The following is a 12558-nucleotide window of genomic DNA, read 5'->3' on the forward strand; positions in this document are numbered from 1 at the left end:
ATATTGCTTTATAGGGCATTTTCCTTTTTTTTTTCTTTTTGCGTAAAGTTCACCCTGACAGTGAGACTAGATTCCCCTCTCCTCACCTCTCTACACCCTTTCCTTTTAACCTAGTTTTTAAAAGATTTATTTCTAATTTTTAAAAAATTTATTTCTAATTTTTTTTAAATTTATTTATTTATATTTGGCTGTGCTAGGTCTTCACTGGTGCATGGTTTTTTTCTCAAGTTGCCAAGAGTGGGGCTACTCTGGTTGCGGTACACAGGCTTCTCATCGTCGTGGCTTCTCTTGTTGGGGAGCACGGGCTCTAGGGCGCAGGGGCTTTAATAGTTGCAGGTAGTTGTGGGGCATGTGGTATGTGGGCCGCGGTATGTGGGCTCTTCCTGCGTCAGGGATTGAACCCGTATCTTCTGCATTGGCAAGTGGATTCTTTAGCACTGAGCCAACAGGGAAGTCCTCAACCTACTTTAGAAAAGGAAAAAGGCACTGGTCCAAGAGCTGGCCTGAGTCTTTCTCCTGTTTAGTCGTACATAGTGAAAGACTGATGATGAAATCTTATATTTTGCATTTAGCATACTGCTAGTGTTCTACCCTTCTTTAGAGGAACCAAAGTGCTTTTCCTATTGTTACAGCTTTTCAAACTTTAATCTTATCAGCTTCTTCATTTTAGAGTTATGCCTTTTCTTTTTTTGAATGGAAGAAATTTTAAAGTGTGTTCTTAACATCATTTATTCAACCAGTGACAACTGTTTTCCATTTTAAAAATCTTTCTTTTTTACATTTCCCTTCTTTTATGTGTTACATTAATTTTTAAATATATAGTTAAAAGCAACTACCTTTGTTAATGCACCTTATATTATAGTTTTACTGTTTATAAGATAGACTCATGGATATTTTTCTCACATTACCTTTGATCCTGAGTTATATTCTCCTACAACATCAGATAGTATTGAATTTGGTAACAAGTAGTAGTTGATTAATTAATGTTTTATATACATTAATATATAACATTAATATAAAACATACATTAATATTTTATATACATATCTGAGGTAGGTCATATTTCCTGTTGGTAAACAACTTAAAAAAATAAAAAAGATTATCTTTTTTAATTTACTTTTTGTTGAGATAACATTGGTTTATAATGTACATCAGTTTCATGTGTACAACACTATATGTTGTGTTTTATAAATGCCATACATGCAATTTTTGTATAGTATACATTTACACCTGGAATTTTTTGAACTCAGGATTCTGGAGATTAAGATAAATGTATCATTGGGTGGATGTGTCATTTTTCCTGAGAAATCAGGAATTTGAATGCCAGTAGCAATATTATACTTTAATGTCAAAACAGCTCAGAATGATTGGTGTTGATGTACTTTCTTCTGTTTAATCTTCTCAGTAAGATATCCTCTATAATTATTAATTAAATTTTGTAATAATAATAAAAGAACCTACTTAGGAGAAAGAACAGAGGGACTTTTTGGAAGGGAAAAACTACTTTATTCCAGACTAATTACTAGTCTTGTGAGTAATTTTTAGTAATGGTTATAATTTTTATTCAGCTAAAAATGGCTTATTCAGCTTAAAACATATATTTCAAATGGTTGATTTATAACATTCTGTTAATGGGAGAATGCACTGGCTCATATGATATGAGACAGAATATATCAATATCCAGGTATCTTTGAGATGTTACTATATTTATTTGATATAAAATTTTACTGAAGCTAGGAAAAGTTATTTCCTTGAAAATTTTATTGTTATAGCTGACATTCTTTATAGTAGATTCCATGTTGATCATTTACACTTAAATTTGCTGCTTCAGCATTTGCAATCATGAAAAGGTAATAATTACTATCTTACAGTGTTATCATGATCCAGTTATTTGCCACACATATATTACTGCTTGTGGAACAGACAGTGTGTTGGATACCAGGGAGCCTGCATTCTTGGAGCTTATGTCCTGGTGAGGATGGGTATTAAATCAGATACTCCCTTTCAACTACTTAAGGAGTGTAGTCAAAGGGCTATTAAGGAAGGAAACAAGTACTTTTTTGTTTGATTATTTTTTACTTAAGTAAAAACTTAGGTTTGAGAATTCTGTTAATTCTCTTAATCTATTAACAGAATTCTCAAGTTCAATTTTTAAGGATCACTTTATGTTTTTGATGCAGTCCTTTTTTCAACATTTTCTTTGTGTTCTGTATAGCCCTCTGCTTATCATTTTAATAGCATTTAACACTGAAAGGGAGAGAGACACACACATCAAAGAAAGGTGGACAAAACTGGCACTTCTCTTTTTGGATAACTAAAAAGAGAATTATCCCTTCTCATCCCTTCTTCTGCCCTGACTGAGGATTTAGGCTCTTGACATTTATGTGTGGGCAGTACTTCATATCATGAGACAGAGATCCTCCTCAACATAATTATCCATAAAAATCAATTTCATATGACCTTTGTGAATTAGTGAAGTAACTTCAGGGACATAATTTAGGGGTTCTAATGAGTAGGGATCTGTTTACCATATTAATTATGAAGTCCTCTCCTTCCTTTTTTAACTTCTGGCATTTTTAGTAGACATGATGATTGAGTTCTGATTAATATTTAAATACTGGTCTATAATAAATTGCCTTTATTTTACTTTGACATTGGGTATTATAAGCCTTCCAAAGTCATTAACATGGTTTACATGGCCTACCGTGCTCTGACCCCATCCCTTTTCTTTCTTTTTTTTTTAATGTGTACTATTTTTAAAGTCTTTTCTGAATTTGTTACAATGTTGTTTCTGTTTTATGTTTTGTCTTTTTGTCCACAAGGCATGTGAAATCTTAGCTCCCTGATCAGGATCGAACCCACACTCCCTGCTTTGGAAGGCAGTCTTAACCACTGGACAAGCAGGGAAGTCCCCTGGGCCTCATCTCTTAATTACTTTCCTGTGGTCTCACTCAGCTCCTGATATCATAGCTCTTTACTGATCTTCATATACCAAACTGTACTTCTTCCTCTAGGTCTTTATATTTGTTATCAGTTCTGTCTGAAGTGTTCCATTCACTGAATCTTTCAGTGAGAGGCACTATATTTTGGACCACGTTTTTCCGTAAACCACTTCACATATACAGTTAAGAAGCTTAAAAAAGTATACATGTATTTCCTCCCTCTTACTCTGCATGCTGTTGTACATTTTACATTTATATGTTAAAAGCTTTATGATACATTTTTAATATTTTTGCTTTAAATAATCAATTAAATTTTCATTTTTAATTGCTGTGAAACATGTTTTATATTTACCCACATATTTACCATTGTTTTGTGTGGTTCCAAATTTTTTCTGGTATTTTTATTCTGTCTGAAGAACCTCCTTTAACATTTTCTATGGTATAGGGCTGGTGGTGGTGAATTCTCTCAGATTTTGTTTGTCTGAAAAAGTCTTTCTTTTTTGATTGAAAGATCATTGACTTACAATATTATGTTAGTTTCAGGTGTACAACACAGTGATTCAATATTTTTATAGATTATATTCCATTTACAGTTATTACAAAATAATGGCAATATTCCCCTGATAGTTTATCCTTGCTGCTTATTTTATACATGATAGTTTGTATCTCTTAACCCCATACCCTCGTCTTGTCCCTACTCCCTTTCTTCTCCCTACTGGTCACTGTTAGTTTGTTCTCTGTATCTGTGAGTCTGTTTCTGTTTTGTAATATACATTTGTTTGTTTTATGTTCAAGATTTCACATCTAAGTGGTAACATACAGAATATTTGTCTTTCTCTGACTTATTTCACTAAGAATAATACATTCTAGGTTTATCCACATTGTTGCCGGTGGTAGAATTTTGTTCTTTTTTTATTACTGAGTAGTATTCCATTGTATGTATATATCACATCTTCATTATTCATTCACCTATTGTTGGATACTTAGATTGCTTCCATATATTGGCTCTTGAAAATAATGCCGCTATTGGAATACATATATCTTTTTGAATTAGTGTTTTTTTTTTTATTCAGATTTATATCCAGCAGTGGAGTTGCTGGATCATATGGTAGTTCTGTTTTTACTTTTTTTGAGGAACCTGCATATTGTTTTCCATAGTGGCTGCACCAATTACATTCTCACCAACAGTGTACTAAGGTTCCTGTTTCTGCGCATCCTTGCCAGCATTTGTTATTTGTAGACATTTTGATGGTAGCTGTTTTAGCAGGTGTGATATCTCATGGTGCTTTTATTTGCATTTCTCTGATTAGTGGTATAAAGGATAAACTATCAGGAGAATATTGCCATTATTTTGTAATAACTGTAAATGGAATGTAATCTATAAAAATATTGAATCACTGTGTTGTACACCTGAAACTAGTATTGTAAGTCAGTGATCTTTCAATCAAAAAGAAAGACTTTCTCAGACAAACAAAATTTGAGAGATTTTGGCCATCTGTATGTCTGTTGGCCATCTGTATGTCTTCTTTGGAAAAATGTCTATTCAGCCCTCCACATTTTTTAACAGAGTTTTTTATTTTTTGACTTTGAGTTCTATGAGCTCTTCATTTTTGATATTAACTGCTTATCAATCATAGCATTTACAAATCTTTTCTCCCATTCAGTATGTTGTGTTTTCATTTTGTTGATGGTTTCCTTTGCTCTATAAAACTTTTTATGTTTAATAGTTCCCATTTATTTATTTTTGCTTTTATTTCTTTTGCCTAAGAGACTGATCCAAAAAAAAAGTAATGCTGTAATTTATGTTGAAGAGTATTCTGTCTGTATTTTCTTGTAGAAGTAATTTTTTTTGGATTCAGGTCTTACATTTAGGTCTTTAATCTATATTGAGTATATTTTTTATACAGTGTAAGAAAATATTCTAATTTCACTCTTACATGTAGCTGTTCAGTTTTCCCAGCATCACTTGTTAAAGGGACTGTCTTTTCCCATTGTATATTCTTGCCTTCTTTATTATAGAGTGATCATAAGTGTATGGGTTTATTTTGGGCCTTCTATTCTGTTCCTTCATCTATGTGTCTGTCTCTGTACCAGTACCATGTTGTTTTGACTACTGTAGCTTTCCTGTGTAGTCTAAAGTCAGGGAGCATGATACCTCCAGCATTTTTTCCCCCTCGAGATTGCTTTGACAGTTCAGGGTCGTTTGTAGTTCCATATAAATTTTAGGACTATTTGTTTGAGTTCTGTGAAAAATGTCATGGATATTTTGATAGAGATTGCATTAAATCTGTAGATGGCCTTGGATAGTATAGCTATTTTAACAATATTACTTTCTTCAATCCAAGAACACTGGATATCTTTGCATCATCTTCAGTTTCCTTCATCAGTATTCTATAGTTTACATAGCATAGGTCTTTTACTTCCAAGACAAGATGCCAACTCTCCCTGCTTCTATTTAACATAGTATTAGAAGTCTTTGCCATAGTAATCAGATAAGTAAAAGAAATAAGAGGCATTCAAATTGCGAGGAAGAAGTAAAACTGTCACTATTTGCAGATGATATGGTATTATATGCTACCCTGGAAGCTCAGAGTTAAAGAATCCACCTGCCAATGCAGTAGATGCACGTGTGATCCCTGGGTTGGAAAGATCCCATGGAGAAGGAAATGCTTACCCATTGTAGTATTTTTGCCTGGGAAATTCCGGTGGGCAGATGAGACTATTGGTTTGCAGTCTATGGGGTCACAAAGAGTGAGACACAACTTAGCAACTAAACAGCAATAAGTGGTATTATATAGAGAGTATCCTAAAGTCTCCACCAAAAAAAAAAAAAAAAACCCTACTAGAATTAAGTGAATTCAGTAAAGTTGCAGGATTCAAGGTTAACATATAGAAATCTATTGGTTTGCTGTACACTAAAATGAACTATCAGAAAGATAAAGTGAGAAAGCAATCCCCATTTGAAATTGGGTCATAAAGAGTAAAATACCTATGAATGAACTTAACCAAAGAGGTTAAATACCTATACACTGAAAAAGTCTTTATTTTTCATTCATTTCGAAAAATATTTTCCAAATATTTCTCAACTGATTATAGAATCTGACATAAGTTGTTGTTTTTTTTTCCATTTATTTTTATTAGTTGGAGGCTAATTACTTTACAATATTGTAGTGGGTTTTGTCATACATTGACATGAATCAGCCATGGATTTACATGTAAAGTTGTTGTTTTTATTCTTATCTTTGTTCTTTTTTTTTGTTTTTGATGTTTCTACAGTGAAAAAATGTTTCACTATTTTTTACTGCGTTTTTTTTGTTATTGTTGTTCTTGTTTTATAGCCAATCTGATAATGATGTGCCCTACTTTATTTTTCTTTCCACTTTGGATTTTGTTATATCTGTGAGTTTATAAGTTTCATCAAATTTAAAAACTTTTTAGTGATTAATTCTCAAAATACACTTCTGTTCATCATCCTTTCTTCTTTTGAGGCTCTAATTACACTGCGAGACGTTGTCCCATAGTCTTTTTTTAAAATTTAAGTTTTTCTTCACTCTTCTTTCTTTCCATGCTTGCTTTTTAATAGTTTCTGTTGCATTCCTTCAAATTCACTGATCTTCTACAAGGGTTTATCCTCCATCACTTATAAATTCAGATGTAGTTTTCATCTCTAGAAGTTTTGTTTGGATCTTTTTATATATCTTTTTTTTTTTGCCGTGTATTATGTACATGTTTTCTTCTATAATTTGAGCATGTAGAACCTATTTATAGTGACTTTTAAAACTTCTTGTCTAATTACATCCATATTTCTGTCATCGCTGGGTTTCTGTCTCTTGAGTTTGGTTCTGGTGATAGTTTATATTTTCCTACTTCTTTGTATGCTGGCAATTTTTGTTATGTACTGGTGTTGTGAAATTTACACTGTTACATGGTGTTGCTGTATTCCTTTAAAAAATGTTTGATTTTGTTCTGGCCCTTGGACAAGTTACTTGGGATCAGTTTGACACTTGTGAGACTTGCTTTTAAACTTTCACAGGATAGATACAGAGTGTTTCATACATAAGGCAAGTTTAGGCCAACTATTATGGTATACTTTAGTGGCAGAAAATGAAGAGGAACTAAGGAGCCTCTTGATGAATGTGAAAGAGGAGAGTGAAAAGCTGGCTTCAAACTCAGCATTCCAAAACCTAAGATCATGCATCTGGTCCTATCACTTCATGACAAATAGATGAGGAAAATGTGGAAACAGTGTCAGATTTCATTTTCTTGGGCTCCAAAATCACTGCAGATGGTGATTGCAGCCATGAAATTAAAAGACCCTTGCTCCTTGGAAAAATAGCTATGTCAAACCTAAACAGTGTTTTAAAAAGCAGAGACATTACTATGTTGACAAAGGTCTGTGTAGTCAAAACTATGGTTTTTTTCCATGTATGGATATGAGAGGTGAACCATAAAGAAGGATGAATGCCAAAGAATTTATGCTTTTGGACTGTGGTGTTGGAGAAGACTCTTAAGAATCCCTTGAAATGCAGGGAGATCAAACCAGTCAATCCTAAAGGAAATCAACCCTGAATATCATTGGGAGGACTGATGCTGAAGCTCCAATACTTTGGCCACCTGATGCAAAGAGCCGACTCATTAGAAAAGATCCTGATGCTGGGAAAGATGGAGGGAGGAGGAGGAGGGGACAGCAGAGGATGAGATGGTTGGATGGCATCACTGACTCAATGGACGTGAGTTTGAGCAAATTTAGGGAGATAGCGATGGGCAAAGAAGCCTGGCGTCCTGCAGTTCATGCAGTCACAAAGTGTTGTATACCCTTAGTGACCAAACTAACAACTAGGGTATAACACCATTCTGTGGACTCTACATGATGCCCTGTATATCATATGGCGGCTTTCCACTCCAGCTTGTAGGAGTACAGATTCTTCCCAGTCTTATACTGTATTTATGAATTGTTTCATTTACTGCTTTCTGGGAGTTCTTTTCTCAGCCTTCGGTAGTATCCTCTATATATACACAGACTCTTAATCTAAGACTCAAAAACTTCTCTGCAGATCCTGAGGCTTACTCTCTTGTTGCTCTCCCGCTTCCTCTAGTATTCTGTTCGGCAAATCGTAGCCTCACTGGCCTCCCTAAACTCCAGTCTCGATGTTCTTTTCAGTGAGAATGTTGGGCTCTTTTGTGTTTCCTGTATTTGTTTCACTGTCTAGACGCCTTCAGGCAGTAAGATGGGCAGTTGTACAGCTTAGCCCATTCATTTTCCTTCTCTTGAGGATCATGGTACTGTGCTGTCTATCGATGGTTCAGTGTCTGAAAACAATATATGTTTATTGCCTTTCGTTTCTAGATGTTTAATGTGAGAAAACGAATCTGATGCCTATTATTCCTCATTGCTGAAGCTCATTATGATTTTTATAAGTTTCTTTGGGAGAAACGCTTTGGAATATATATCTTTTTAAATGTTCAATTGATAGTATTCTGTTTGAGAGGAGAGAGCCTTTTAAGAGAAATATGTACTAGAAGATAATTTCAAATAGTGAATGTTATCAAGTGATAAAGCATTAGTATGATAATAGTAGGAATGGAGACAAGGGAACATATCTAAAATGCATTTTTGTAGGAAAAATGGACAAAATGTGGGAACTGGTTGGCATAGAGGGTACAGGTGGAGAAGAAGTCAAAGATAACTTTAACATTTTAGGTTCAGTAGAATAGTAGTACAATTAATAGAAGAGAAGCAAAAGATTATTAAATTCTACTCATTTGTTAATATTATCTTATTTATATATTATAGGAAATGGTGACAGAAATGTATTCTGGGCCTTGTGTAGCAATGGAGATTCAACAAACTAATCCTACAATGACATTTCGAGAATTCTGTGGACCTGCTGATCCTGTAAGTTTTTGTTTAATATATTGATCAAGTCTGTTTTATCCATTAACTAAATATCTTAATGGGTTTTTGATACCTTTAGTTTGTTCTTGAAAAAAAATAATACAAAATGAATATATGTACACAAAGTTTTATTCAAAATAGCATTTGATGTTATTTGTTTCTTAGATAGTATGCCCCCAAAAGTGAATTTTTTTACTAACCTAGTGACAATATATGGGCAGAAACATTTACTGTGGCATTTCCTTTTACTGTTTCTTGTTGCTAAATTGTATAAGTAAATTTGTTAATCTCGGTGATAGAAACTATCTAACATATTAATTATCCTTTGACATGAAAGTCGAAGTGTTAGTCACTCGGTTGCATCTGACTCTTTGTGACCCCATGGACTATAGCCCACCAGCCTCCTCTGTCCATGGAATTCTCCAGGCAAGAATACTGGAGTGGGTACATTCCCTTCTCCGAGGGATCTCCCTGGCCCTTGGGGAGGGATCAAACTCAGGTCTCCTGTGTTGCAGGCAGATTCTTTACCATCTGAGCCACCAAAGGCCATAAATAAAGCCCTCAATGTGGAGAATATTGATATGATGGCTTCATACCAGATGTGTAAATAATTATGAGCAGTGAGACTTAAGTGAAAAGTGATATTCTCTAGTATGCCCTTCAGTTTCCTTCAGGTTTCGTTACATGTACATTTAGTGGTAAAAGGAATGAAGTTTGAAGTGGGGATGAGGTTTAAAAGCAGAAATAACAATTGAATACATATGCAAAAGCTCTATGCAAGTATTCTAAGATGTGTAGGAAATATTACTGATTTTAAACACTAACTATAATTTAAATTTACTGTTTATTTCACTATCACTTGTAAAGTTTATTGAAGAACAGTCAGTTCAGTTTAATTGCATTTACTGAGTCCCCTTAAATGTAAGGTAGTAAATTACTGGTGCATGCTAAGTCTCTTCAGTGGTGCCCGACTCTTGGTCACCCTATGGACTGTAGTCCACCAGGCTCCTTTGTCCATGGAATTCTCCAGACAAGAATACTAGAGTGGGTTGTGATGTCCCCTTCCAGGGGATCTTCTTGATCCAAGGGTTGAATCCACATCTCCTGTGTCTCCTGCATTGGCCGGTGGATTTTTTACCTCTAGGGTCACCTATAAATTAGCCAACTTAAATTAAAAAGCCAACCTATATGACAGAGTGTGCTGCTGGATTAAGCTCTGTAAGGGAGAACAGTAATCCAGAAGTGCACACATAAAGTTCTTCCCAAAAACTTACAGAGCATTGTAGTGTCAGTTCAGGTAAAATACAAACGTTAAAAGGTTGTTTATTAAGGGAGCAATTAATATTCCTGAAGGTAAATAAGAAGGAGGAGAAATGTAAACAGGGATGTTTTTGTTCACCACCTAGAGTAATGAAAATATAACAAAAGTAAACAAATGAGACCTAGTTAAGCTTGAAACATTTTGCACAGCAAAGGAAATCGTAAATAAAATGAAAAGACGGCCTTCAAAATGAGAGCAAGTATTTGCAAATGAAGTGATTGATAAGGGATTAATCTTCAAAATGTACAAGTAGCTCATGCACTTCAATATCAAAAAACAAATAATCAAAAAATGATCAGAATGTATACGTAGAGATTTATCCAAAAAAGACAGGCAAAAAAGCACATGAAGACATGTTCAACATCACTAATTATTACAGAAATGCAAATCAATACTACAACAAGGTGTCATCTTACACCAGTCAGAATGGCCATCATCAAAAAAAAATCTACAAAGTGGATAAGGTGTGAAGAAAAAGGAACCCTCTTAGATTGTCAGTGGTACAACCACCATGGAGAACAATATGGAGGCTCCTTTTAAAACTAGATCTACCATATAATCCAACAGTCCCACTCCTGGCATATAGCTGGAGAAAAACCATAATTTGAAAGGATGCGTGCACCTCGGCTTTCATTGCAGCATTGTTTACAACAGCCACAACATGGAAGCGACCTAAATGTCCATCAGCAGAGGAATGGACAAAGTGGTTTATTACTCAGCCATAAAAAGGAATGAAATAATGCCATTTGTAGTGACATAGATGGACCCAGAGATTGTCCTCAAGAGTGGAGTAACTCAGGAAGAGAAAAACAGATCCTGTACAATGTCATTTATATGTGGAATCTAGAAAAACAGAGTAGATGAACTTATTAGCAAAGAGGAAATAGAGTCTCAAGTGTAGAAAACAACCATGGATACCAAGCGGGGTAGTGGGGGTGGGATGTATTGGGAGATTGGGATTGACATATATACACTACTTTTTATAAAATGGTTAATTAATGAAAACCTACTGTACAGTACAGGGATTTCTACCTAATGCTTTGTGGTGATCTGCATGAGAAGGGTATCTAAAAAAGAGTGGATATACATATATGTATAGTTGATTCACTTTGCTCTATAGCAGAAACTAACACAACATTGCAAAATGACTATACTGCAGTAAAAATTAATTTAAATTAAAAAAAATGAATCAAGGTACAAAGAGAATAGGGAAGGCTTGAAAGCTCAATATACAAAGGTAACCATGCAGGAATTTTCAGATTTACTATGATATAACGTCAAGAATATTTGCTTGGCTTCAATGGGAAATGCATACCTGGAAACACAAGGAAATACATATTTTTTTTAGAGGAAACAAGAATAATACTGGTAGAGATGAAGGTATGATGAATATCTTTAAAAGACAGGCTAAAAATTGTGGATTCTGTGTAATTAGAATACTGTATAGTAAGAAACAGAAATTCCTTATATGTAGTTTCCGTATACTAAATTATTCCTTTGATGCAACTAGAGCTAACTGAACTGGAAGAGATTAAAGGCAGGGGCTCTAGAAATGGAAAGGGACAGACGTGATGGCGTCAGTAGAGAAAAAGTTACTCTATATCTTTTCAAGGAGAAAGAAGAGTAGAAATAAATAATATGTGTGATTTTGAAAGAGTGAATATTGAAATGTGATTCTGCTTTAGGGGACGTTAGGAGAAAGTGGTGGTGACGTTAAGTAGTTATTGAATATTAATTGTAAATATTAAGAAGGAATACTTTTTGGCTATATAAATAAGCAGAACTCAGGGTTATTTCAATTTTTGATTTCTGTTTGGCCAAAGAGGATTTTGTTCATTTTTTAAGATAGTTAAAATTGTGGGTGACCAGCTGACCAAACATAGGTAAGTTAAAGAGAGAAAAATTAAGACAAAAAAGGGAATGAGATCAGTTTGCTCATTCTTTCATTCATTCAATAAATATTTGTTGAATCTGTGCTAGTATTTGTGACTGTAAAGAGAGAAGCTTTAATGAGCTTACAGTCTATGAGTGGGCACAGATATTTAAGTGGTTAGTTTCTATGTTTTGTGGCAACTGCATTATTGGATACTTATATTGGGTACTAAGTGCTGTGCTTAGTCACTCAGTCATGTGTGACTCTTCGCAATCCCATGGACTGCAGCCTGCCAGGCTCATCTGTCCATGGGGATTCTCTAGGCAAGAATACTGGAGTGGGTTGCCATGCCCTCCTCCAGGGGATCTTTCTGACCCAGGGATGGAATCCAGGTCTCCCACTTTGCAGGCGGATTCTATACTGTCTGAGCCGCCAGGGAAGCCCATTGGGTACTATGGCAGTCCTGAATTATACCATTTTGCTTAGTCTGGGGATAGATGATGGAGTCAGGAGAGACTTCTTCAAG

General features: G+C 34.7%; 1 protein-coding gene across 1 annotated transcript in view; it reads left to right on the forward strand.

Annotated features, from left to right (window-relative positions):
• The window catches only part of NME7 (NME/NM23 family member 7), a 226982-nt gene that overhangs the window by 98336 nt on the left and 116088 nt on the right, over nt 1-12558 (forward strand). The window contains exon 10 of the mRNA XM_043486385.1: nt 8737-8838. Coding sequence (XP_043342320.1) covers nt 8737-8838 — 102 coding nt within the window. The remainder of the gene's footprint in view (nt 1-8736; nt 8839-12558) is intronic.

Source organism: Cervus canadensis, chromosome 13, assembly GCF_019320065.1.
Source record: "Cervus canadensis isolate Bull #8, Minnesota chromosome 13, ASM1932006v1, whole genome shotgun sequence".
Lineage (NCBI taxonomy): Eukaryota > Metazoa > Chordata > Mammalia > Artiodactyla > Cervidae > Cervus > Cervus canadensis.